The 27,788-nt window shown below is 38.9% G+C and overlaps 1 protein-coding gene across 2 annotated transcripts in view; it reads left to right on the forward strand.

Annotated features, from left to right (window-relative positions):
* The first annotated feature begins 2,042 nt into the window (after positions 1–2,042).
* Positions 2,043–27,788, forward strand: part of LOC106057285 (multiple epidermal growth factor-like domains protein 10) — a 35,813-nt gene continuing 10,067 nt past the window's right edge. Inside the window, exons 1-12 of one of the 2 annotated variants that reach the window (XM_056014362.1) lie at positions 2,043–2,142; positions 3,607–3,764; positions 4,826–4,918; positions 6,468–6,599; positions 9,996–10,148; positions 12,708–12,896; positions 13,833–14,048; positions 15,071–15,295; positions 16,740–16,871; positions 20,190–20,285; positions 23,451–23,582; positions 26,831–26,932. In XM_056014362.1, coding sequence (XP_055870337.1) covers positions 4,831–4,918; positions 6,468–6,599; positions 9,996–10,148; positions 12,708–12,896; positions 13,833–14,048; positions 15,071–15,295; positions 16,740–16,871; positions 20,190–20,285; positions 23,451–23,582; positions 26,831–26,932 — 1,465 coding nt within the window. In that variant the 5' untranslated portion in view covers positions 2,043–2,142; positions 3,607–3,764; positions 4,826–4,830. The remainder of the gene's footprint in view (positions 2,143–3,606; positions 3,765–4,825; positions 4,919–6,467; positions 6,600–9,995; positions 10,149–12,707; positions 12,897–13,832; positions 14,049–15,070; positions 15,296–16,739; positions 16,872–20,189; positions 20,286–23,450; positions 23,583–26,830; positions 26,933–27,788) is intronic. The other variant, XM_056014363.1, reaches the window with a different exon arrangement.

A 27,788-nucleotide genomic window follows, 5' to 3' on the forward strand; every position in this document is an offset into this window, starting at 1 on the left:
CCATGATTCAAATAAGTCATGACACTTTATTGTTACACTTTTCTTGTGGGTCATGATGACATTTATGCTTATGATCAATAACAGATCATCTATTTGCTCATTGTATTTTATTGTCAACTTGTAATATGACAAATACCAGATGTGTTTGTTTTGTGTGTATATATTGTATTTCATTACTGATGGTGCACAGCAATGTAAACAATGAGATGTAAACAACAGTGAACTACTTGAACTGTTGACCTGAATTTTTTTTTTTTCATAACAACTCACAGATGTAAATATTGTCTAAAATTTTTTACACACCTGAATACTACAATGAATGTTTATAAACATGGAAATTTGTCTACTATGGTACTTCAATACTACACTCAGACTATTTACAGTAGTCTTATGCAAGGTCAACCTTGAACTGGATTGACATGTGTCTGAAAATTTTTTTTTCATTTTTCTTGATGATGGCAAAACTTAGAATAATATTTTGACACAGCACATCACAGTTGTAAATAAATATGAAATCTTTTTCTGTAATCATTTTGAGTAAATTTACTCAGTGTGTCAAATGATACACATTGATAATGTTGTGCATCTACAAATATAGTAAAACATTGGATGTGGAATAACTTGTATATTTTTCCTTTTTTATATTGATTAGCATGTGATTGTTTGTACAAATTTTTTTTTCAGTACAAATGTATACATAAAGTTTGTAAACACTTGATGGAGGTACTTTTCATTACAATTAATGTTACATTTCAGTGATTTTGCTCTCAGTGAATTAAGTATATAAATGATTATACATTTTGGACTCAGTAATTTATATGATGTTATACATAATTACTAAGATTATATAAGATGACATGAGCAATTGGAGTGAACTTACAGCACCTGATAGAATAATGGACTAAGCTCATATATATTTGTACAGTGATATTAATGTAAAATATATTTGTCAAAGATTTTTGGACAAAAATCTTTTTGGAGTGTGGGGCGTATGTCACAGTCCAGTTTTAGAACCTCTGTGACATGAAGTGATACTCAGTCACCTATTGTAATATTCCGTGCGGGCAAGCACGAGGTTAAGTGAATAAGTTAAAGGACTCTAGAATAAGGGTCAAAAGTTAGTTAGTAAAGAACTCCAGCAGAGAGTGGATGTACGATTTTCTCTGTCTGTAATATGTACCTTAATGAATTTGATTTAATGTTAACTTGAGAGTTTTCTTCGGACTTATATTTTGAACATTCCATTGATGTGATTACTTATTCCACATGGCACGAGTAGCCAGTATTTATTGGTGTATATTTTGTGACGGCTGAAGTCGCCAGTATTTTCTGTAATTTATTTTATATATAATAAACGTTACGTCTGCTACCAGTGTGTTCATCAGTAATTCTAAATGTTGTCGTTGGAGACTTTAGTATATTAGTAATGTTGCGCACTTGCAAATCTAGTGCGTCTAATAAAGTACATCGCTAAGAGGAGCATTATAGCCGTACCAGAAGAGGTACCTACAACACACGGACGCACCCACGCCGCTACGCCTACAGCCAAAACCAAGTAGCGACATACACCACTTGTGTCCATCAAGGTATTATACACCCCTTGTGTCCAGCAATGTATTTTACACCACTTGTGTCCATCAAGGTATTTTACACCACTTGTGTCCATCAAGGTATTATACACCACTTGTGTCCAGCAATGTATTTTACACCACTTGTGTCCATCAAGGTATTATACACCACTTGTGTCCAGCAATGTATTTTACACCACATGTGTCCATCAAGGTATTATACACCACTTGTGTCCATCAAGGTATTATACACCACTTGTGTCCATCAAGGTATTATACACCACTTGTATACAGCAAGGTGTAATTTTTGTTTATTTGAAATATAGCGCAATGGTTATGGTGTATTCTTCTTGAATTACCGTGTACATGAATATTTGAGATTTGTAACCTTTCACAAACTACGCACGCTAATTGGTTTTCCCAATAGACCTAATAGATAATGTTAGGGTGTGCGTGTTAAACTTTGCTTTTGAAACACGTTTCTCTAGAAGGGAAGAACGAATAATTAAAGCTTCAACCTAAATCTATTTCATACAAGTTTTTATATTCAGACTTTCGATACATAACGATCAAGGTAAATAGTGTATTAACATGTGTGTGTCCAGACACTCATCACTAAATACGAGCTCACTTAAAGCATGGCACGAATGTTTCAAACCATGAACAAAAACGTTTCTAATTTCAAAGATAAGAAAAGATGATGTTTTTAATATTCTATAGTCAATATCAACAATTTTTAATCTAATTTCGCTTAGTCAAAGTTATTCTAGACACTCTAGATTAAGATTATATATCTATCTAAGGTGTCAAGAAGCACTATCTTATCTTATTTTTTATTATACAGACGTTACTTCAAAAAAGAAGATGATTACGTCCTACGCGTCATGCATTCAGTCATGCATATTAACAAATGACCTAAATTCTGCCAAGTCACTGGTTTTCCTGGCTAGCTCAGGCAACCCATTCCATGCTCTAATAGCACTAGGGAAGAAGGAGCAATCGTACAAAGTCTTTTGTCCCCCTGGCAATCAAATCACTAAATAAAATTCAACTATCTGATATTAACTTTTCATATGTAAATATGAGTGAGTCTGGTGTGAATGTATATTTTGGTATTCTATAGTAAAATAGTAATAATGTTTTGTTTGATGTAATGCACTAATTGTAAGACAAATATCCTTATGGATAATAAAGTTATTATTATTATAAATTATTATTATTGTTAAACAGCGATGTTCTGGCAAATGCTGGTATTAACAGTAAAGTTTGAAAATTACGCTGGCCAGGGCACGTATTCCGTATGGATGACGAACGTATGCCAAAGTCAGTCTTTTTTTTTTTTTTCGCTGAGCTGAAAGGTGGTCGGCGTAACAGAAGTGCCACATGGAAACGCTTTGAATACCATACTAGGCAACACCTTGCTTTAACTGACATATAAGAGAGCACCTGGCAGCAGGCGGCTTTGAAACGAGCCAGCTGGAGATTATTTAGACTACACTCACCGTGGGTTACACATTTAAGAGCCAAAGAAAATTCACAGCCGAGAACAGACGTGGACGGCGAATAGAGACTCTAAATCGATCACTGGTGGACAATGGTTCTGTCTGCGCTGAATGTGCAAAATATGTAGGTCGCAGAAGGCGCTGTCTTGCCACGTGAAATTTTGTAGCTGAGAGGTAAAGCGCTTGGCTTCTGAACTGGGGTCCCAGGTTCGGGATCTTTAAAGCGCTTCTGTGTTTACCTAACATTAGTTTGGAAAAAGTAAAGATGATAGGTTGTTGTGTTGGCCAGTTGTACATCCTCGTTAACCGTGGGCCAAAGATACAGATGAACTTATCAGCATCTGCCCCATAGATCACAAGATCTGAAAGGGAAACTTCTATATACTATATTTATAAAGGTCCTGATTGAATGACTGACTCACCCTAGCATTAATTCTCCCACTTGCCGTGGACAAAAATTTTTTCCGAAAAATTAGTCTTTTATCTTTTACATTTACCTTACTAGCCCAATTATCTTATATTATCTTATCTTATAGATTGCAGACATTACTTCAAAAAAGAATATAACTACGTCATACACATGTTTATCGATGTCTTTAAATTCTGCTAAGTCGCTGGTGTTCCTGACTGATTCAGGCAACCCATTCCATTCTCTAATGACACGAACGAATTTCTCCTAGCGAAGCATTAAAAGGTGAAGATATAACTTAGAGGATTATGATCATAAAGATTAACATAAATTTTTACAAATTAAGCAAGAACGTTAAACTAGATTGATTTTCATCCTTGTTAGGCCAGTATTAGAACATGCCTCCTCTGTTTGGGATCATGAAACTCACTATAACATCGTCTGCTCTATAGATCACAAAGTCTGAAAGGGGAACTTTACTTGATCAATAAAAACACTAAATTTATAAGCACTTTGGGACAAAAAAAAACTTGCAAGTACAGTAGCAATAATATAAAAATAAAAAAACTAAATCCTAATATACAAATACAAAAGCAAAACGGAACAAAATATTCTATACTAGGATATCTTCTCACAAATGATTCGTCTCCCCTAGTGCCGTAAGAGAATAGAACAGAAAACGAATGCCATCGCATAGTTCAAGTCAGTAATTAACTTGCACGACAAGATTAACAATGGATAAGCTTCAGTATCTTTTTGTTAGCAGGTGGTGGGCTTTGTCTCAAGGTGAGGTCTGGGCCTCGTGCTAATCAGAATTTTTATCACAGACTATAACCAGATGGTAGCGCTACTGGGTGGGTCAGATATGTGCACCGCAGTCTGAAACCAAGGGGCTAGAGTCGCCTAAGCCACCAGACAAGACAACACAACTCAACAGCTAAACTAATCTAATCTAATAAAAATAAAGTAACCAACTAAATTAACTAATAAAGTGCCCATTTATTGGTTTTAAAGAGGCGCCCTTATAATATAGAACATTATCAAATAAAAGAACTAATACCACATTGTCTCATTGTCTCGTGTCTTGGTGGCTGAGTGTTACAGCGCGTGGCTTACTATACGAGAGGTCTCGGTTTCAAATCCCGATAAGGAATGGGCGTTTGAATCCAGGATTCTTAAGACGGACCTGACATAAATTTGGGAAGGTAAACGTAGTTGGTCGTTGTGCTGGCCACAGGACACCCTCGTTAACTGTCAGCCATAGAGACCAATGACATTTACCTTATCTGTCCGATAAATTGCAAGGTGTGGAAGGGATACCTTTACGCTTACCTGTCTTGTTTCAGCCGGAATGGTTCAGTGTCTACATATTAGGATTGCCACGTGGAAAGTCTGGTTCCTACCCTTCCTCTGCGTTTCTTCTACAGACTTTCGATCAGGTATACATCCAACATAATGTTAGAATCGTACATATTGCTTCTCACGCACTGACAAATGCTAGGGATGAATGGAAATATATCTAGGCGCAGACATTGAATCCCTTACAACCAGACTAATGTCCATTCATGTTAACTTTCTCTTTTAGTAGTCATAAGTAAGGGGCTCAGTTAATTTTTTAAAATTAAAATGACTTATTATTATTATTATTATTATTATTATTATTATTATTATAACAACTGTTATTGTTATTGAAGAAATGAACTAATTTTCATGCTCTGGCACTGCCAGTGTCGAACTTCGTTAAAGGGATACAAAAATTGACTGTAGCCACCTAAACAGTGTCCACTAATGAATGTTCTGGGGATATGACAGGTCTACAGCAGCACTGCAACGAGAATCTTTCTAGGGAGTTTAAGGGCCTCTAAGGTGTCGGTGAGGTCAGTTGTTACTATCCCCTTGATTGCCCCAGATACCAGAATATTAGAGGGAAGTATTTTGGAACACTGTTTGGTTGTGACGACCCTGGGAAAATACTGGGATTCATCCGGGTGGAGGGGTTGACTACGAAAATTTGATTTGAGATAGGGTAAAATAATTATATATACATATTTACTACAGATTTGTATTAAATTATACAATTTTTTACTATTTTTAGCGGCCCCCAAAAGGGGAAAAGACGCTATTAGTTTTGTGCGGAATGTCTGTCCGTCCGTCCCATTTAGATCTCGTAAACTAGAAAAGATAATAAAGATCTGACACAACACAGGATTAAGATTTCATTAATAGAAAAAAAAAATCATCTTTACCTTATCATGTGAAAATTAGTAAATAGCAAGTATTAAAATTAAATGTATTAATTTTTTTTAAGTTATTCTGTTAAACGAAAAAAAAAAGATATTGATAAAATTTTCAATACAAATGGGAATGTACACAATTTAGTAACTCTCGAAGACTCAGCGCTGGCCTCTAGAAAAACTATGAACGTCTGGTGGCTAACAGAGAGTAGATCAATTTTAGGGGGCTGAAGGTCAAGCATTAATTAGGGCAAAACAATACAAGTAAATGAAAGCATATCAAAGAAACAAACAAATTTTGAAAGCATCTTTCCTGGGACAATGGTTTTAGAACAAGTCGCCCTTCTGATAGCGGCCTGTCTGACAGTGAAAATAACATCCTCAGACAGCCAGGTCAACCAGTATAGAAAAGATGTCAGGTACCCAAAAGAAAAGTGATGTCATTTACTCAGGAGGTCAAAGTAGACGCAGAAAGTTTTTTTGAGTATCGAAAGAAAAAGTTAGCTGCCTAGTTAGGTGGTATGCGCTATGGACCGCCAGCTCGATGTTCATGGGTTCGAACCCTTACCCGCAGACATCATCTCTCCGTCCCGCGGGGGTATGGTCTATAATAATATAAAGCTTCAACTCTGAAACATGTAAAACAAAATCAAACCAAAGAAAACTGCAATATTTTGAAACCTACGAATTGTTCAATTTAAAAGCCCATTTTCTGATGACGTCATTGCACTTGTTTTATCTCATCTCTTTGTAGACTGCCCAACAAACTGGTTTGGACCAAACTGCCAATTCAAATGCCATTGCAACAATGGCTGTTCTCTGACTGGGGAGTGTACGACTGACGACGTGTGCGAAGGCGGATACTTCGGCTACCACTGCCAGTACCGTAGGTGGTCAGATCAATATAGGCTGTGGTCATACTGTAGCGATTCTAAATATGTAGTTTATTAGCATTAAAGCAATTATTCAAACTATGTACAGTGTCGACATTCTTCTAAAACAAACCACACTCATCCCAATAGTTTGAGACTCATCAGTGTAAATAATTTGCGTTTAAACTTGTTTCTAATCTATATATCTATCTTTATATAATTCTCTTCGTCGCTCAAGAGTTTGGACGAGAAGAAGAAGTAAAGGAAAGATCACTTTCTTATTTCTGCGAATAGTAACCCCACGAAAAAAACAAAAGAGGGGAGAACAAGTATTCACCGGCCTCTACGGATGGCTGCCTGGTCGTGCGGTTTGCGCGCTGTACTGTCGTTTGGATTTATCAAACCCTGCCCGCTCCAATCTCTCTTTGTCCTTTAACTCCGAAAGAACATCCGAAACAAGTAAAACATTTTACAAACAAACCAAGAAGTCATGTAAAGAGAACAAGTAATCTACTATGTATATTCACCCGTCACTAAATAGCAGGACTGGACTTAACCATTGTGGGGCCTATGCGAAACGGATTTCGCGAGGCCAAGTTTGGGCAGACAATCGGATGATAAGTGAAATTTAAGAGTTTGTATTAGAAAATAAATTCGTCTATGCATTTTTTTCATTCTTTACTAATTACACAATCTCTCTACGAGCTTTGCGTGTAGCGAAGTCATACAGTATATCATGATAATTCTGTTTCCTACAGAGATCATGCTCAATAGCAAGAATTACCAAATGTTTCAATCTTTCTTTGAGAATTGTTAACCTCAAGTAAATCTTCAATAGTTTGAGGCGCGAGAAGCTTCTTTCACCAGATTACACAATTACGGCTAATGCATAATGCCGTTTTTATTTATCGCGCGTAGGATTGGCGTTTTCCATATTGAATGACACCTCAAAATGACAATTTTTGTCTATATATTCCATATATTTTAAGGACTTTTTCGTATCTTTTGCAATTTTGGGAGACTTCCAGGAGCTCCTGGTAAATCGACAGGAGGGCGCGGGAAATCTGTTTTAAGTTATAAAATGGTTTATATTAATAATTTATACACCTTGAATTAGCAAGGGTCCTATGAAAGTGGGAGTCCTATAAAAGTGCGGGGCCCACTGCGGTCGCATAGGTTGCAGTGGCCTAAGGCCGGACCTGCAAAATAGCGCCGTATGTTACGCCGCCCCTCAATTAGTATTTTGTAAAATACCACTGACAAAATGATTCATGTCTGTATCAACATATCTAATCTACAATTGTACGGATTGGCAGTAAATTTCGTACTCAGGTTCCTGGTTTAGGTATTTGGTAAAATAACGGTTTTGACATATTTGCAACCTGAACACCGCAATTTGCAAAAATTGCAAGCTTACTAACCTTTGTGTTTATTTTCGATATATCCTCACAAGGCGGAAGTATGTATATAAAGCATAAATAAAAATAACACACAAATCTGCATTTTCAAAGCTGTTTATTTCTTTTTCATTCGATCGGTGAATGTTTTTTTTAAAGTTAGGATTTATCATTGAAGCAAAAAAAAAAATTGAGGGGCCGGAAAGTGATTACGGTCGAAAAGAAAATATTGAGAAGCCGAAGTAAAGCCAGAGAATGTACATGTGACTAACTTTTGTCGTTGGGGGTGAGGGGAAGGGGAAGTGGATGAGTGAAAGTGAGACTGGAAATCACCAACTAGAAGCGTGTGTGCGTGTGCGTGTGTCTTGGCCCGGGGTGGGGGTGTTATGAAGCGGGTCATTGCAAATGAAGTCATAAGTCTATATCAAATAACATTATGATGCGCAGTGGGGGGAAAAACTTATAGAGGTGAGGGAGAGAGAGAGAGAGAGAGAGAAGGCAAGAAAGTGACGTTGTGTCACCATTTCTTCCAGGTGACGAGTGGCCCGTGCGACGAGTCGCCCGTGAAGGATAGTATTTCCTGGGTACGCTATTCTGCCTCAACGTGGCAACCGGGTGGAAACGATTACTTGAGGAAGTGATTTAATAGCAAAACAAAAACGCCAAGGGAATACGAGAGCTTTCCCATTGAATGGTGCGGAGCTTCCACGTCCTTGTCGATAATCCATTGGCAGTTACACAAATGGCGAGTCCTGCTAGGTTAGTTTGGTATAACATAGGACAATGGCGGGGTTCCCGATGTACTCGGCCTTTGGCCATGCATTCTAGTCCATGCACCCGGTGTGCCAAATATACCAGAAATAGCAATGTCTTCCAGACAGAACGGTTTGTTCAAGCAGGCTTACACGCCTAGAGCTCGAAGAGCCTTCGGCTCAACTGTTTTGACAATCACACGGATAGTATTTCTGTATTGATGACATTCTTGGTACGTTATTCCTAGGATCCATCTCAGCCATTGCTGCCTAGCCTCCTGTATCCTCTTCAATCATATTGGATTGCATCCATGTCTCGCAAGCGTTGTTGTTCGTTGGCACCATGATTATGTTGAGGAGCTGGATCTTGGTCCCCTGGTTGACCGAACATTGTCTAATATTCGTGGTACAAACTCTTCGTGCTAACACGTTGACCAGTCTAACATGGAAGTCGATAACAGTAAAGCGAAAATAAGGCAGTCCAAGTATAGCATAGAGTCGGATCTTCTTAGAGGATCTAACATCCTTGGGCATTAGTTGGGAAGTTTCTGTAGACTTCGCCTATGACCGATCTGTTCAGAGAGATGTTGACGGCCTTTCGCGCTGATTTCCGCGGTCGAAGTAAGTAAGCAAGCAAACATCTGGAATCGCGGTGGCAGAGAGGTAAAGCGCTTGGCTTCCAAACCGACGGGTTTCGGGTTCAAATCCTGGTGAAAACTTTTATTTTAATTTTGAGATCTTTATTGCGCTTCATTGAGTCCACGTTGGTCGTTATGTTAGCCACACTACACCGTCGTTATTCGTTGGCCGCAGAAATAGATGACCTTTAAATCAACTGCCCCATACATCGCAAAGTCTTTACTTTAGCTACTTAAGTAAACATCTAGGTTGCTGTTGTCCCGGCAGTCCTTTAAGTACAACGAAAGGTTAAAACTGTTGACTACTTTTTATTATTATTATTATAGCTTTTATACTTTCATGCTTAACGCATGCTCAGAGCGCTTTGGTCCAATCTCATTTGTGAACCAGTGGGGGGGAGGGGGTATCTAGGAGTTGGTTTTCCGTGCTGCCTTTAGGCGCTCAGTAAACACCTCTGCCCGAGTCGGGTGTTGAACCTCGAGCCCCCTTCTAAGTAGCCAAGACAAGCCAAGATCAAGCGCACTTAGCCTCTCGACCACGCTTCCCACCTTACAGGGTTTTAAAACATGCACCTGTGTGTCTTGGGCAAGACATGTTGTAAATTTCGCGGTTGTTTCTTCAGGTGACCTTGCAAAAGAATTAGATCAAACGGCCCCAGAACTCACAGACAATGAAGACACTACATGCCTTAACGATAACCCGCAGTCCGTCTCGATGCAGATGCTGCCTGGACCATTTTCCTTTTTTAGAGTTGTTGTGAACAAAGCAAGAGCAGGTATGAAGTTAGGCACTTCTTAAGACCAAGGGCCGGACTGGATATCAGACCAGGTTGGGCATTACCATACGATCCGGCCCACAAAATACGTGCTATATGATGGTTATATGTTCCCACCTGTCCTTAAAATGTGTTATGTTGGATAATGCATCGTGTATGGGGGTTTTACGCAAAGTATTATAATGTATTTTTTTGAGGCTGGTATTTCAAATGTCCATGTGGCTAGATCGCCTCTGCCTTCCTCTATATGTCCGAGATTATGAGTGGGAGAAATAACCTGCACAGACTTTTTACTATACAGACAGACCAAGTGAGTTGACACAATGGCGTGACTAGTGTCGGTATCACACGGTGCGGTAAGCTCGGGGTGTCCCCCTCCCCCCGGAAAAAAATAAGTCTCCCCCTATTAAAAAACAACTCTTGTTTTTGTTTGTTTTTAATTCAATGATTGGTTACTCACGAAAAAATGGTTTTCAGCTCTGAACTAAAGTGTGTCGTTGTTTTTTTTTGGCATTTTATCAAAAGTTATTAGATCTGCATCAATTAATAAAGTTATTGAACTGTTTCTCAGCTGCTTCCGAAAAGGCAAATCAAGCTTTGAATAAGGCATCTAACTTTGTCCAGATTCAGCGACATGTCTGGAGCAAATCAAGCTGTTGTGTCACTACAGATGCTGGAATTCTTCAACCTCGAGACGGACATGAGATTAGAGTGTATCTTGTCCCCGTTTCTCTTTCTAGTAACCATCGATAATGTCATAGACCTAACTACATTAAACAGGCTGCAATCGGGTTCCCGTAGCATAAATCAAACGAAGTTGGATGTTGCAGACGACATAGCATTACTTTGAAATACAATTAAATGTATACACAAGATGAAGGATAAAAACTTCCTCAAAGTTATACATATTGTGGGCGGGCTACCCAGTAACCACATCAACGTTGGTCCGACGGATCTTGATCAAATAGAAATGTTTACCTATCTAGGTAGTGCTATCTCAAGTGATGGAGATGAATATCGTGGAGTTTTATGCTGGATTGGAAAGCAGGAGCTGTCTTTCAAAACGTTCGGCCTATCTGCAGAAAATCCACCTACTCAATAGAAGGCCACCTAACTTCGAGACGTGGAAGGCTGAAAAAAAGCTGAGCATCGGTGACTGAGTAGGATCCTATGAATAACGTACCGAGATAATGTTACCAATGGAGCACAGGCATTCACCGTCTAAGGGAAGTGGCGACTGAATGTCGATTGACATTTGTGAGACATGTCATTAAACAAGACGAAACACGTTTACAAAGTCGGCCCAAACATGAAAGTCGAAAAGAGGAACGCAAAAACATGGCCGTCCACATCTAACTTGGCGTCACGCCATTTTTAGAAGTCCTGAATTACGTGGACACCAGCTGGGAAGAGGCTGTGAAAGTGGCTTTAGACTGAATTGTGGAGAGAGCTTGCAGCCCTATGCGTGGCTTAATTCTATGTGTTTCTCAACATTTTACACAAAAAAAATGTTACGCCACACAACTGGTCAGATAGGATGTTTGGATAGCGCCTTAAATTCACTCAAAGTTGTCCGGAGCGAAGCCCAGGGCGCCAAGCGTTTTTCTACATTTCTGAGCTTCAGAAACTCTTTCTCCTGACGTCTACGGCGCCTTGTTTTTCTCATAATAGAAAGACTATAAGTCAAATAGAAATCAACTTAAAATGGCTGGGATGTGTTGATACTAAACTGTGAGAGACATTCGAGGTGTCAATTTTTCTTGTCTAAAAGTTGCGTTTTGAAAAAGTGGATTTTTCCGTCTTGGGTGTCACACCTGGTGGGTGTCACATGGTGCGGCCCATACCTCCTCCCAGCACCCGTCTAGTGATGCCACTGAGTTGGTATAAGGTTAACGTCGGTTTGTATCGGCTCTGTTGATGGTTGAACACCGGGGCGGTGGGGTGGAGGGGGGTCTGATAAAGTCATGTGACGTTAGACCTCGGGATGGAAAATGTGGGACTGGCCAACAAAACAATTTTAACAGTGTCCTTTTTTTTTTTTTTTTTGGAAGGGGGGGGAGGGAATCACGATGGTCACTTTGTCCGATCGCCTGGTCGTATGTTGCTACTAGTCAAAGTGTTCGAGTTAGAGGGTCCGTAACCTGGTGTAGAGACGCACTTTAGGTGACTGCTAGTGAAAGCATAATTATGATGACATTAATTCAAAACGAGACTGTAGCTTAGATATAGATAAACTGAATGTTGAGGTTGAGGCTCCCAAATTAGCAACATCTTTTGTTCTAGTGACTGAGACTAGACTGCTGCAGTTCCGGATTCAACTTTCATAATGTATAGACACTTGTTGATATACTTTAAGATGTCTTGATATCTACGTCTACAGACTCAAGAGTAAAACTACGCGTACAGAAACACGCAACCAACTTCTGATCAGTACAAATTCTACAGAAACAGATTAGACACATTTGCACTGGTTTAGAACTCTCCATCATTTCGTAGTATTTCATTCAGCTTTTTGTTTTTTTCATTAACTATCTAATATGTTTAAATTACTTTTCCTAGAGGCTGTGGATCTGATCACTTTTGAACTTCTGAATTTTAATACAAAAGTTACGTGTGAAGATGGTAGTTACTCCTATAAAACAGAGTTATTCATCAAATACTTCTACTGTATGACCGCAACGAGTGTCACCCACTTGGTGCTTTCTGGAAACGGAGTTCCATATCTCTGCACAGTCAACATTGGCGGGGGTAAGTACCAATTTAGGCTTTACAATTTTTTGTTTGTTTTCGATTTGTGATAGGCATAGCCCTCGACACCAATGTCGGAATTATGCGCTCCAAGGTCATGGCCACATTCATAGCACATTCTTAGACTCTTGCGAGTTATGAACGCTAGCTGCAGAGCTAGAGAGGATGATCCTAGCAATGGAATCGAGATGATACAGAAAGATCCTAGGTATCACACTTAAAGAACGCATCCCAAACAAATGATTAGAGACAGGACCACCACATCGATTGCAACCCTAGAGGACCTGCTAACTATTATAAAAAAAAACACAAACTAAAACTCTATGTCCATATTACAATGTCTTCGAGGCTCGCAAATAGAAACTAAGGCTGCGAGTTGTAGCGTCAGGCTTATCCGTAACGGTTTCGAAGAAGACTTTGTCCCAAAATGTAAAGCAGCTATGGCCCGTCTGTGAGCGGAGAAGCCCTACTTCAAGCTAACCACATTCCTTAGCTGTAGATTAATAGTAGAACTGCATTGCACTTGTTTCATGTTAAGTATAAGTATAGTTTAAGTATAGTTTAAGTATAGTTTAAGTATAGTTTAAGTATAGTTTAAGTATAGTCTATGTATAGGGGGTGCTGCATAGGACTTTCTGTAGAGAGGCTATGTACTGGCAAGGGAGACAACATAAATTCTATCTCTCCACAGTTGCTAGTCAGCGGTGACAACTAAGATAATGCTGACAAACTAGACACTTTATGTAGGAATCGGACTATAGTATATACTCTCGTTGTCTCTCGTTTGGTTGCTTTTGGTGCTAGGAATGGTGAGAGGTTTTCCGTATTTCTTTTGGGTTTCAAATTTCAGTCCCCCTTGGTAGGCACTCAGCAGCCTATCGGTTTATGCCACTTAGCAGAATATCCATATTTTAAATGTCGTGTTTGTTTCTCAAGGTCGTAACCTCGCTTTGAAAGGCGCCTTCAAATATTCATCCATCTTTGAGGAAGGTATCAATGTGGCTGGCGGAGTCGACGGCGAGTATCCTAGAAACGGAATTTTTGAAAACTCGATGTGTTTTCAGGCCAATATGTCGCAGGAATATTCTTTCTATCAAGTCAATTTTCAAGTTCCCGTACTGATCGACTACTTTTTGCTCATCAACAGACCAGGTAGCCCCGCGTGTAGTTGAATTGAACATGTGTCAATTGTCTTCTCATTTCGTCTACCTACTTTTAAGGGGCAAAAAAACTCATTATCGAAAACCGGTTGTTTCTAATTTTTTTGTGAAAAAAAAAATTGAACTCTATATAATTGTTTAAAATTGCACTTCTATCTTACGTTGCATTTAATTTTCAAGCTAAATGATTACAATAATCTAATCATCGTTAACATTATGTTTTTTATTGCGAATTTTAAGGGAAACGACTTCCTAACACTTCAAAGTATGGTATAACAAATCTCTCCACAAGGTTATGGTATATCAAATTCTTATGCCATACCATTTCCAAAATTTAATTAATGGTCTTAGATTATATATATATATATATATTTATAATTTCTAGTCTAGAATTGTATAGACTAGATCAAGATCTAGAATTTCAATTTCCAGATCTAAATCTAAGCTTAAAGTGTAAATTATGATTTCAAAATGTCTAGTTCTATATAGCAATGTCATAAGATGTTAAAACTAATCTACTTTTTTTTTAAATTTAATGTTGGTTTCAGCCTAGTGATAGAATAATTAGGCTTTATTTTTTCTTGTGCGGGTGTATTCAATGCGACTAACTAACAAGACCATAGACTCACACAAAGTAACAAGTGAAGAAGATAAGTCCAAACCATTTGACAATTCAGATGATGGTTTCATACTCTAAAGGCCACAGACTAGTATGTCTATAAATACGTGTTATCCCTAAGGAATCCTATCAGCAACTGACTTGATGTCTCTCGGTAGTCTCTGACCCAACTGACCCATCTGACCCAACTAAGTCATGGCGTCACTTGCCGCGTTCAAAGCCCGTCACTTATGCTGCGTCTCTATACAAACTACTAATACTAAGTGTCTCACAATCTAGACTAGATCTTGATAAAGGTTAATAATAATAATACTTCTTTCTTTTTTTTTTAAATAATAATTTTTAAAACGCTTTCTTGCTATTGTTATTGTTATTGTTCCTGATTCCTTTTTCAGAACCACAATTTCTGATGAGAATGAAGAATTTTGAGCTGATCAGCATTGATGACATGAACCAAACTCTCATGCGTTTTGTAGAGGACGATCCAGCGTTTTCCAACTCGATTGTGTACAAAGTTGCCCACACCAGCAACCAGATTCCACTTCTATCTTTCAGAGTCCAGAAACATAGGCTAAATCTAATGGACGTCCTTCAGTTTTGCGAAGTGGAGGCATATGGAGGCAAGGCTAAGTTGACCCAATTATATTTTGTGTCTTATTATTGTTTTTATTATCATAATATTTATTATTATTATTAATGCTGGGATACGAAGTGCTATGATGCGACATGACACGATGTACGTGTGAATTATATATACACACAGGATGTCGTATCCGGTGGGTAATACAAAATAGGAATGAATGAATAAACAATATCTCTTGAATCAATTGTAAAAATAAAGAGTCAAATACACTTCATAATGATGCTTAATAATGCCTTAGTCACTGCACTATAATTCATTAAACGTACGTCCTTCCTTGACTGCTGTCTACATGACAAACAGACAGATGTGTGTATACTGTCTAGCCTATGCAGAGGGGTAGTGAGAAGGGGCAAGAGGGCACGATCCCCCGTGGAGCCACTTTCAGGGGGGCGCCACACGCAGAGAGACGCCAATAAAAATTATTGTAGATATTTTAGTTAGGTAATACATTCTAAGGTTAATTGTATTATAGCTCCTCCTTCGTAGTCAAAGATGAGCACATTTCTCATTTCCTTTGGACTCGAAGATGACTGTTAAGTCCAATCCTTGCTTAAAAAAACCGGCCGCATACGTGGCATGGGTGGGTTAGGTCAGTTGTAGATAAGCCTGCTTCTTATCTTTTTATGTTGGTTCGTCGCTCTTTCACCCTGGCCACTCTTCTTGCTTCATATCTTGAGACTCCGAGACTCACAGCTTCACGCCATGAGGAGCGATCGAGGAGCTAGTGCTTCCCAGCCGTGAATGTCGATATCGCATTCCTTGAAGGAGCTCTTGAGAGTGTCTTTGTAGCGCTTGTATTGGCCTTCCTGGGAGCGCTTTACTGCACACAACTCCCCGTACAGAAGTCGTTTGGAAAGGCGTTTGTCTGGCATGCGGACTACATGTCCCGTCCATCGAAGTTGAGACCTTTTTTACTGTCGCATTGATACTGTACATGTTGGACAGCTTTAAGATTTCTGTGTCTGGTATGTGGTCGGACCAACGCACCTTATGGATACTTCTTAGACAGCGTAGGTGGAAGGAGCTTAGCTTTTTTGGTGTTACGGGAAAATATACTCTGATGCATATAGGAGTGACGGGAGGATTACAGCACTGTGGTTAATTGTATCACATTAGTATTCAATACGTTTTATTTATTTAGAAGTCTATGTTTCTATGTGATGTTCATGGAAAATGGGGGAGGGGGGCGCTAATATTGCCCCCGGACTCACGTTTGCTCGCTACGCCTTTGAGCCTAGGTGACCTATGGGAGGAGAAACCATTCATGACAGACTGACATTACTAAAAATTCGTTGCTGTAAGTTACTTAACACTAAGTTCGTCTCTTCATTGAGCTGATGTTTGCCGACTGAGTGTGTAAGAAAAACCCATCCATGGAAACAGTATGATTACAGTTAATATTTACGATGAACTGTCTCTAGATTGTCCCGAGGTCATGGTAGGCTTGGACTGTGCTGATCTTTGCAATTTCAAATGCGTAGACCAGAGATGCGAAACTTCAGGAAGATGTGTTCAGTGTCACGCAGGTTTCTATGGAGAACATTGCGATTTAGGTATTTATCTTTTTCAATTCCTACTAAGTTTTAAGTTTTAATATCATTGCCTGGCATGGCAATCTGAACATTAAAAATAAAAATAAACTTCATAGAATCCTAAATGCTGCTGTTAAAGTCATTGGCGAAAAAACAAACCCATTTGGACAGCTGTTTGAGACAAATAAAAAAAAAAACTAAAAAGATTCTAGAAATAAAAAATCACCCTTTGTTCAGGATTTAGTGATTTTATCTTCACAAAACAGATACAAGACACCGATAGCATTGACAAACAGACACAAAAAACTCTTGTTCCCCTGGCAATCAAATCATTAAATAGAAACTATCTGATATAAATTTTTCGCATGTAAATTGTGAGTGAGACTGGTGTGAATACGGCTCTTGTGCGTGATGAACCGTGCACAGACCAAAGTGTACGATGCATTGGCCGACAAAAGATTGTTGGCGCTTTGGTGCGATGGCTGGGAGTCTTCGGATAAGGACCTTGAGCTTTACATGGCAATGAGTAGACCAGACAAAAGACTGTTGGCGCTTTGGTGCGATGGCTGGGATTCTTCGGATAAGGACCTTGAGCTTCACAGGGCAATGAGTAGACCAGACAAAAGACTGTTGGCGCTTTGGTGCGATGGCTGGGATTCTTCGAATAAGGACCTTGAGCTTCACAGGGCAATGAGTAGACCAGACAAAAGACTGTTGGCGCTTTGGTGCGATGGCTGGGATTCTTCGAATAAAGACCTTGAGCTTCACAGGGCAATGAGTAGATCAGACAGAAGAGATGCATGGTGGCAACTTCATCGTGCGGAACAGGCCGTCCTAGCCCAGTTCGGAGTCAGTCACTGTACAATAGGTGCTTACTTGGGACGGTTTCGAGAGAACTACGACACACGGTGTCGCCACTGCATCGAGGACGTCGAGACAATAGAGCACATTCTGTATGGATGTCGAGTTCAGCATTAAAGACGATCGGGACAAGGATTTGATAGAGAGAGAGAACTGGTCCATGCGCGGCATTTGGGTCTGTTTTTGTATAGGAACAAGGTGACCTTAAAACTCACTGACCGCTTCCTTTCACGTGCTCCAAGGAGTAATTCTCAGCATGGTTCGTTACCAATGAGGTTTCTGATTCGTTGTGAATGTATATTTTGGTTTTCTATTGTTATGATGTTTTTTTTTTCTCGTTTTTTTGTTGGTTTTTTTTTTTTTTTGGTGTAATGCACAAATTGTAAGAACAATTTCATTAGGAATAATAAAGATTCGCAGATTAAAAAACAAAAGCAGAAAAAATGGAATTATTTATTTTGACTATTTTCTTGTATCCTTTCAAGACGACATTTCGCACGTGTACCGTGATAACAAATTTCATCAAAGTGTCAGAAAAAAAAGTATCAAATTAGTTAAAAGTATTTTATAGAATATGTGGATAGAAGAAATACAAACAAATGACTGCCATTTCTACTTTAAATTCATTTGGATGCAATTTATAGATCTAGATCTCTACATTTCTATTAAGCTATGTGCAGTACTGTCAGTTGGCTACGTTGTTAGTGCGTCAGGTTCATAGGTCAATGTGGGCTATATTGGAGAGTTTCAAATTAAACTGAACAATGTCAAGGACACAAATTGATAGTGATGTGCAAAAATTAATCAGGAAAATAGAAATAGTTAGTTTAACTAGAAAAAAAATAAAAATATAATTAAGGCCAAATTTTAATTAAAAACATAAAATTAAGCTAAAATCGTAGATATATTTAAAAAAAAAAATTACAAACTAAAAAGCTCAATTAAAATTTCTAAAACTTTTCAACCTGTGGTAGTGGTTAAAACACACATCGCTGTTTTCTGACCTTAAACATGATATCAACATTTTTGATTATTAACAAAAAAAAAAGATGCAATTAATAACTATTTTGTCAGCCTGCATTTGGAGAGGGACTAGTCAAGTAAGATGCTAGTAAAAGTTATAGTGCCAATATCTGCACTTGAATGTAGCAGCATTAAGAAATTAGTAGTATCTAGGTCTAAATCTACAGTTAAGCGGCTAGGCCTATATAGATCTTAGAACATTAGGATAACCAACTCATTTTTTATCCACACCCACCCAGCCCCAAAAAGTAAAACGACTGTGTGTCCGACTATTTTAACAACCTGGTCAGATAGTCGTACACATATAGGCCACGTGTACTGTAGTGTGTAGTCGAAGAAAGATGACAAGACCACCCAGGGTTTTTCTTTGCGAGTCACGCAATAGTGTTTGTTGTATGTTGATTGGTCAGACAAGAAAATAACACATTGACATGGCTAGTCAAGTATGTACGTATATATACCTTTACACTAAAATAGTTACACAGGTCAAATGTTTCTTAGCACTCCTGCAATAGGCGGTTGTTAAGTGGTAAAACGCTTGGCATCCGAACGGGAGGTTCCGGGTTCGAATCCAGGTGAAGACTAAGATTTACACTTTCTGGATCTTTAATGCTACTCTGAGTCCATCCAGCTCTAATTTCACAATTTTGGTGTAAAGTAAAGGCGGTTGGTCGTTGTGCTGGCCACATGGCATCCTCGTTTAATCAAGAGGAGCTTCAGTCAGTAATGTCCCGCTTCTCTCAGGTCTGCAGAGAGTATGGGCCAGCACCACCCTCCATCCTCACTGATAAAAACAAGCTAGATTCCGTAAATGAATTCTGCTACCTGGGATCCATAATTCAAGATGGCCTGTCTCTAGTGGGGGAGATCGATATTCACATCGACCTTTGCTATCTCAGACCAAGAGTTTGTGAAAACCAGAAGTTCATTAAAATTGCCAAAATGAAGGTCTACAAGTAGCACAATGCACCCGTTCTGGACACGCTTCTGTACGGCAGTCAGTCATGGAGCTACCTATGCAAGGCAAGAAAGAAAACTAAATTCCTTTCCCGTTCGTTGCCTCCAGTGGAGAAAATGACACAAATGTCATTAAAAAACAAAGTTTACCTTATCACCTTATCACCTTATCACCTTATCATCTTATCACCTTCTCACCTTATCACCTTATCATCTTATCACCTTCTCACCTTATCACCTTATCACCTTCTCACCTTATCACCTTCTCACCTTATCACCTTTTAGTTTTGGGCACCGGTTACACCAAAAGCTAGCTATTTATACTTTTTTTTCCGCCATTGACGAATATCTAGACTACTGCAGAAATAAAGTTTTTTTTTTTCTTTCTTTCTTTCTTTCCCCCTCACTTTCTCCCTCTCTCTCTCTATCTCACTCTCACTCTCTCTCTATCTCACTCTCTCTCTCAATCTGTCTCTCTTTCTCTTGTTCAACTATCAGAATGTCTACATTGTGCAAGTCGGAACTGCACACGAAGAGAGGGCTACTGTATTGATGGTTGTCTTCAAGGCTATCATGACTCGAACTGCACCACTGGTAATGTATTCAATCTCTATAGAAGTTAAGCAATTCTTTCCCTTTGTTGGTTTCTTATCGGTATTATTGATTACATAAGAAATTAAAAACAAAACAGCGTTAACCAAGATAGTTTGTATGGAAACACAAACTCAGAATCGGTAAAGAAATTGTAAATGTATATCTACGAGAGATTTTTATTCAATTATATAAATTTGTACTATTTAAGCTATGTATATTTTAATAACTTAGCTGTGTAACATTTAGATCCTGAGCTATAAAGGGGAAGTAACCCTTTAGGATTTACAAATATCATATAACCTAAATTGTGCCGATGTGCAAAAAAAAAAAAAAATATTAAATATCGGCTCCCGGATTGGTCCTCTCAGATAGGTAAAAAGGCAGGTTTCAATATTTTCAGCTTGAATATCAAAAGAAATATTTTTAAATTATTCACAGGATGGTTCAAGGATAATGTTTGTGTCTAGAATTTGTTAGAGGCCCCCCCGAAAGGGAAAAAGACGCTATTAGTTTCGTGTGGTCTGTCTGTCCGTCCGTCCGTCCGTCCCTTTTAGATCTCGTAAACTAGAAAAGATTTTGAAAATCCGACATCATGATATTTTAGATCAAAGTTCTGATGCACCGGCTACTTTTTTCTTTTATTATGCTGGCCACATGACACCCTCGTTAACCGTAGGCCACAGAAACAGATGACCTTTACATCATCTGCCCTATAGACGACAAGGTCTGAAAGAGGAATTTTACTTCTTTTTTTATAATTAATTTACTTATGGATTAATTTGTAATCTATACTATTTCGTTATGTACAACAAATAATTGTGTACAGATTCGACTTTATCTGATAATGGGTATTCGAGAAATAACGAATACAAAATTTTTTACCAGACAATCTCCGGATTGTCGTGTAATGTTAGTTTTCGATTCGGAAGATTAATGATGAGTGCAGTGGTTCAAATTACTACGCAAACGCAATTGGACCAACATATTTTTCCACGACAAAGGCGTTGTCAGTCAAGGTCCTTTTAAGTTTTGATTACGTCTTCTGTGCATTTCTTCTACAACAGCTTTTCATTGGACCTCAAATGTGTGTCCCTTTCAGAAAACTTCTGCTGTCAATGATTTCCTCTAGTCAGTGAGGGGCAACTAGGCGCATGAGTGGATGTATATGTCGAATTGGGGGGGGGGCAATTCTGTTAAGCCGTATTCATTAGGCTTCGCAAAAGAAGATCACCTTTCGAATGCGGTCGTCCACCATGCGGGATAAGTGTCTGACCCAGCGCATACACTGTCCACACCGGTCTATAGTTGAACATAGTTATTGAAAAGGAAAATCTTGCCAGCGTATCACTATTACGAAGGTAAGGTACCATTAATGAAAGCGTTCGAGAAGCAGTAGATGCTTTCTACAGAACACCCTGGTCTCAGAGCCGTGTGGTGAGAACAACTGCTTATAAACATTGATTTTTGTTATTAGGTGAAGAGACCTATTCTGCAATACTCTCGATTGGAGGCGATCGAATTCGGTGTTGGCCATAGCGAGATCTTTTCTATTTCTCTAGACAGTGACGAATGGTTGGGCACTTCGCTACCAACTACGTGAAGTGGTTGAGAACATTAAGGAAGTATTCACATTGATTTGTGGAGCTGGGTTACTTCCGTTTGGGGAGCAGGACTTGAGCTTGATTGACAGTTTAAACTAGGCATCCTCGCTAAATTCATCATCCCCTTTACCTAACGTTACTCTGTTGAACCGTTGGAGCACCACACAAGATGCGATGACTGTCTTTCTCCATTTCTCTTTGTCTTTTGCCTTGGATAGAAATTATTTCGATTCTTCATTTTTCTGCTACTGTTTCCCGGAGGAAGTTCTTTACGAGCCCAGAGGACCTTGTGATATGGCCATAAAGTTTGCATTAATTTGACGATAGTTAGCATGTCATCTTTGGGTCCAATAGCTTTATTAATTCTGTTTGTAATCTCTTCATTCATGATGCGATCTTTGTATTTGAACCTAGTGCAAGGAGTCCGTAGCAAGTGCACAACTCTGCTTCACACTATTCTCTGCAGAGAAATGAGCTGCTAATTGGTCACCATCTGATAATAATACTTTACATTCGAAATTTCGAGAAATAAAAAAAAAACACATGATGGCTTACTTTTTGTACCATTCCGATCATAACCCTAACCCTAGCCCTAACCCTAGCCCATAGCCCAACATTCCTCTAATCCTCTAATGCCTCGTCTTATTAACCAAAATGACTTGCATACTGTTATAACCCTGCCGACACTGATAATAGTTTGCAGCAGCACACTGTTAAGACCTTGTTAAAGTGATCTGCAGGGTATGGAAGACTCGGCTGTCTGGGACTAAGAGCCTTTCTTCGTGCTACCTGTGAACTGTATTGAGAAAGCGGCACACGCGGAGAACAGTGGATTCCCTTTGCACTCTCAAAGGGAAAGTTGACAAACCTTTTCACTTTCAGCTTGGATAAATGCACAATCTCACCTGAACTTTGCGATGACACCATCGTATACCCATACATTAGTTATTGGCATGACCTTGCTGTTAGTAAAGTCAGCAAAGTTCCCTTTTCAGGCCTTGCGATCTATTTGGCAGCTGATGTAATTATCATCAGTCTCTGTGACAAACGGTTAATGAGGGTGTCATGTGGCCAGCACAATGACCAACCGCCTTTACTTTTCACTAACTAATGTCTAGTACCCATTAGAGCTGGGTGGACTCAGAGGCGACCATAGATCCCGAAATTAAAAAGCCAGTCTTCACCAGGATTCTATCCCGCGACGCCTGGTTTGAAATCCAAGCTCTTTATCGCTCAGCCACCGTGCCTCCACGTTACTGTCAGTAGCAGAAAATATCCTTACCAGAATACTCCTTAACAGACTGACCAATGTCAGTGCGTTTTTGGGGGGGGCTGGTATGAGTACCTTGGACATAATTGTCGTCTTGCATGAAATGCAGAATTTTTGTCCCTATTGTCGGGCGTATCTGTTTAGGCAAGTTCCAGGCCTTGAATCAAAGTTTCCTTAGATATCTTCAACAAACGCTAAATACATGTATTGTAATAATTAAACCCTTTTACTGTGCAGTCGTGAGTGACAATATTTTGAGATTTTTTCAGATACCTGACAATGTTTTTATTCTAGTATGTGACAAGGGGACTTACGGATTAAACTGCAGCATGAAATGTGGCGACGACTGCCCAACTAGCTGTTCCCCAGATACTGGTGTCTGTTTAAATTGCCCGAAAGGAAAATTTGGCTCAAAATGTAATTATGGTGAGTAAATGCTTTTTTTTTTTTTTTTTGCTGTTGTTGTTTCGATTGTGTTTGTGAAGTACATTTTGTGAGCTTTACCCCTTCATTTTGTGAGCTTTACCCCTTCATTTTGTGAGCTTTACCCCTTCATTTTGTGAGCTTTACCCCTTCATTTTGTGAGCTTTACCCCTTCATTTTGTGAGCTTTACCCCTTCATTTTGTGAGCTTTACCCCTTCATTTTGTGAGCTTTACCCCTTCATTTTGTGAGCTTTACCCCTTCATTTTGTGAGATTTACCCCTTCATTTTGTGAGATTTACCCCTTCATTTTGTGAGATTTACCTCTTCATTTTGTGAGATTTATCTCTTCATTTTGTGAGATTTACCCCTTCATTTTGTGAGATTTATCTCTTCATTTTGTGAGATTTACCCTTCATTTTGTGAGATTTAACCCTTCATTTTGTGAGATTTACCCCTTCATTTTGTGAGATTTACCCCTTCATTTTGTGAGATTTATCTTTTCATTTTGTGAGATTTACCCCTTCATTTTGTGAGATTTACCCCTTCATTTTGTGAGATTTACCCCTTCATTTTGTGAGATTTATCTCTTTATTTTGTGAGATTTACCCCTTCATTTTGTGAGATTTATCTCTTCATTTTGTGAGATTTAACCCTTCATTTTGTTAGATTTAACCCTTCATTTTGTGAGATTTATCTCTTCATTTTGTGAGATTTACCCCTTCATTTTGTGAGATTTATCTCTTCATTTTATGAGATTTACCCCTTCATTTTGTGAGATTTACCCGTTCATATTGAGAAATTTATCTCTTCATTGCACACCTTGACTCACAAATCTCCTTTGAACGGTGCAGCAGAATGTGGACGAAACAAGACGTTTTGGCGCAGCCGTTTTTGGCGCTGGATATTGTGGTGCGAAATTCTTTAGCCACGTTCATTTTCTTATGTATTTACAAATAATGATAGCTATCTATGTTTTGTATGCGTGTTTGTGTTCAAGCGTATTTTTTTCAATGTGGGGAATAACTTTTTATTCTGGTTCGTTTTCGTTTGGCATTGACGTTTGTTTCGCTATGACTGTTCTAGCAATAGCCTATGTGTCTGACTTGAAATAGTGTCCAAAAATAAAATGAAAAATGGTAAAATTGTTTGTTCGTACGAACACTTTGTATTTATAGTATTTCCAACTAAAGAAAAAAAACCAGAAAACTTATTGATAAGGCCAATGCGCACGCCAGACAAAGTTCAATGAGAACAGAGGCCAAAGTTATTCAGTGAGGAACGTATGAAGAGTACATACGTCTGTTCTGGGCGTCATTATCGTCAAATAAAGTCAAATTCTCAATTCAGACCTTGTGATCTATTGGGAATTTGATGTAAAGGTCATCTGTTTCTGTCGTTAACGAGGATGTCATGTGGCCATTACAACGTCTAACCGCTTTTACTTTGCCTCATCTAATGCCCGGTAACCATTACTACTCATAGGCGCTCTGAAGATCTCGAAAGAAAAATCCAAGTCTTTCCCAGGATTCGAACCCAGGACCTATAAATGTGTAGTTCTGTGATTAATATTAATAATAGCCCATTATATTTAAGATCCGCAAAATGCAAAATGTTATTGCATTATCTCTCAATTTAGAAAACTAAAAACTCATTACTTTTCTAAGACAGATTTTCCTATATTCGGTGCGACCTCCCTTACAGCTTGAAAAAAGGAGTAACGTAAATAACAATATATACATATAGGTCAGTGATCTCATCATTATCGGATTAGAATCTGTTTCCGTTTTCCAGTCTAGGTAGAATATATAGGTCTGTGGTCTAGGTGTAAAGGCTTATTATAAAAAACTAGATCTGTACATTCGCTTAACGAGGATTCTTTCTCTGGGAGAAGCGGTGTAGGGAGGGGAAGGGTTGATCATTTCCATTTATGTTTTTTATTTATTCTTACATTCATAAATTGTAAGAGAAAAACAAATAAGTTGATTAAAGGAAGTAGAGTCTTTTTTTTTTTAAGTATTATTTTTTTAAATGTTTGGTTAATATTCAGATCTGGATTTATAACTAGAATGAAAAAAATGAGATATCTTATTGGTGCCACCTTCTTCCCCTCCCTGTTATATCCCCCAGTTTTGAAACGCTACTGTTGGAGATTAGTTGTCCCGGGACTTCATTTGGGAAAATATTATTGCCAGACCAGACATACTAGAAAGCATAATCAACTTAGGTTTTATCTAGTCCTCTAAATTCCTCATAAGCTCACAGCAATGCTGTTTAGCCTCAATCTTGGTTTGATGACAAGTTAACTTGTTGGTACCGGTGCCGGTCTGTCATCTTGTGGAAGGTTTTTCAAATAAGTGATTTGGAAAAGGCGGTCATAGTGATAAAGTTCCTTTCGACCTTTCAGCCTGTATACAATGTCGCAGGACACACGACTTACATCCAACATGATAATGACTGAGTGATGTACAGGAACATTTATTTGCGTTGATTAGCACCAGTTCCAAGTACACTTTGTTGGACGTAAAAGCAGTTACTATAGGGATTTGTCATGCGCGCGTAAAGTTTTCTTTGTATTTAATATTGGTGTTTTAGCGTATAGGAAGTAGTTTCTTTTAGGCGCGTTTTGTTGTCTAGAATATTGTGTATGTGTGTGTTTACGTCATCCTTAGTTCCCGGAATAGAGAGAGAGAGAGCTTCTGTTGTTAACTTACAATTAAGTATTATTAAATATTGTTCCTGTTGCCAACTGTTGTTATTCACTAAATGTTCGGTTGGATAACTTTTATTCAATGTTCGTAGTTCACATGCTATTACTTTTAGGTTCTTACGTTACATTGTTCAGGCTGGGGATACGGGACCGTAATAGCATACCCTAATCTGTTATCCCACCCTAACAGAATTCATGCATGTCGGCTGGTGAACGCACCAACAAAAACAGACATGTTTCTTGGAACCTTTGGGCGTCCATAGAGTTTAAAGATAGTTCCTTTAGTGTACGTACAGGTGTCTACAGCAGAGGGCAATAGACAGCCTCATGATCGTCAAGTTGGAACACTTTCTGAACGCTGTTGACCTTAATAGTTATGAAAACATGACCAAAAAAAAGCTCTATGTTGCTAAGATATCAGTTCTAGCCTTCGTTACAATAAGACTTAATGAATCTGTTAAATAAATCAAGAAATTCATTATGATAATTGATTACTTATATTTAACAACATGTTAAGAAACTCGCCATCGCCTTCTGTCTAGATTGCAGCCCTAATTGTGGTGGCAGCGGCGCTTGTGAAGCAACCTACGGATATTGTACTGAAGGCTGCGAAGAAGGATATTATGACTACGGCTGTACCGAAGGTAAACAGCAAACTTCTAGATAAGAGGTTCCCAGCCTACGACCCACACGGACTTTAACGAGATCCGGCTCCTTGAAAATGCTGCCCACATAATGGAGCCTCCGTGAGTTCCATTGGATAAGTCGATGATTAGTCGATTATGTGGAGTAACCGCTCCGCGTTGGGACTATAAACTCTGGTATTCCCTCCGACAGCGTTTGCAATGAGTTGGTGCCAAACATATAGGTGAGAAAATCGTTTAAATCACACCAGCAAGGTCTAGAACAGAGGTGGGAATCGAAACCATCTTTTTAAGGTCGGTTGCGGCTCGATTCGGTTAGATTTTTAAAAATAGGTTCTAATTCGGTTCGTTCGGTTCGGGTTCCATTCGTTTCCCATCCCTTGTCCAGAGTAGGACTGCGACGCTTTTTCAACCCATCATCCCTTTTTCTAAGGCCCAGAAAATTCGTCCGAACTTTAGGCTCCAGAGACAGTAGACAAAATCTACAAACTAATAGAGAAGTAAATCAATGGTACCAACAATATAGAGATTCGAATCCACTACTCTCTATTTTGAACATATTTTTAGCTTTAATATAGCGCTACTTTCATGCTTATAGCATGCTCAGGGTTTCATGAGTGTGATCCAATCTCATTTGTGGACCATTGGGGGGGGGGGGTCTATCTGGGAGAATGTTTTCCGTGCTGCCTTAAGGCGCTCAATAAACACGACTCTGGTCGATTCGGGTGTCGAACTTCGAACCCCCTTCATACGTTGCCAAGCTAAGCAAAATTCAAACGTACTTAGCCTCTCGACCACGCTTTCCACATAGACATAATAATTGCTTTTATCACTTCTCTAGCACCCCCCACCCCTT

The sequence above is a fragment of the Biomphalaria glabrata genome, chromosome 16 (assembly GCF_947242115.1).
Source record: "Biomphalaria glabrata chromosome 16, xgBioGlab47.1, whole genome shotgun sequence".
In the NCBI taxonomy this organism is placed as follows: Eukaryota; Metazoa; Mollusca; class Gastropoda; family Planorbidae; genus Biomphalaria; species Biomphalaria glabrata.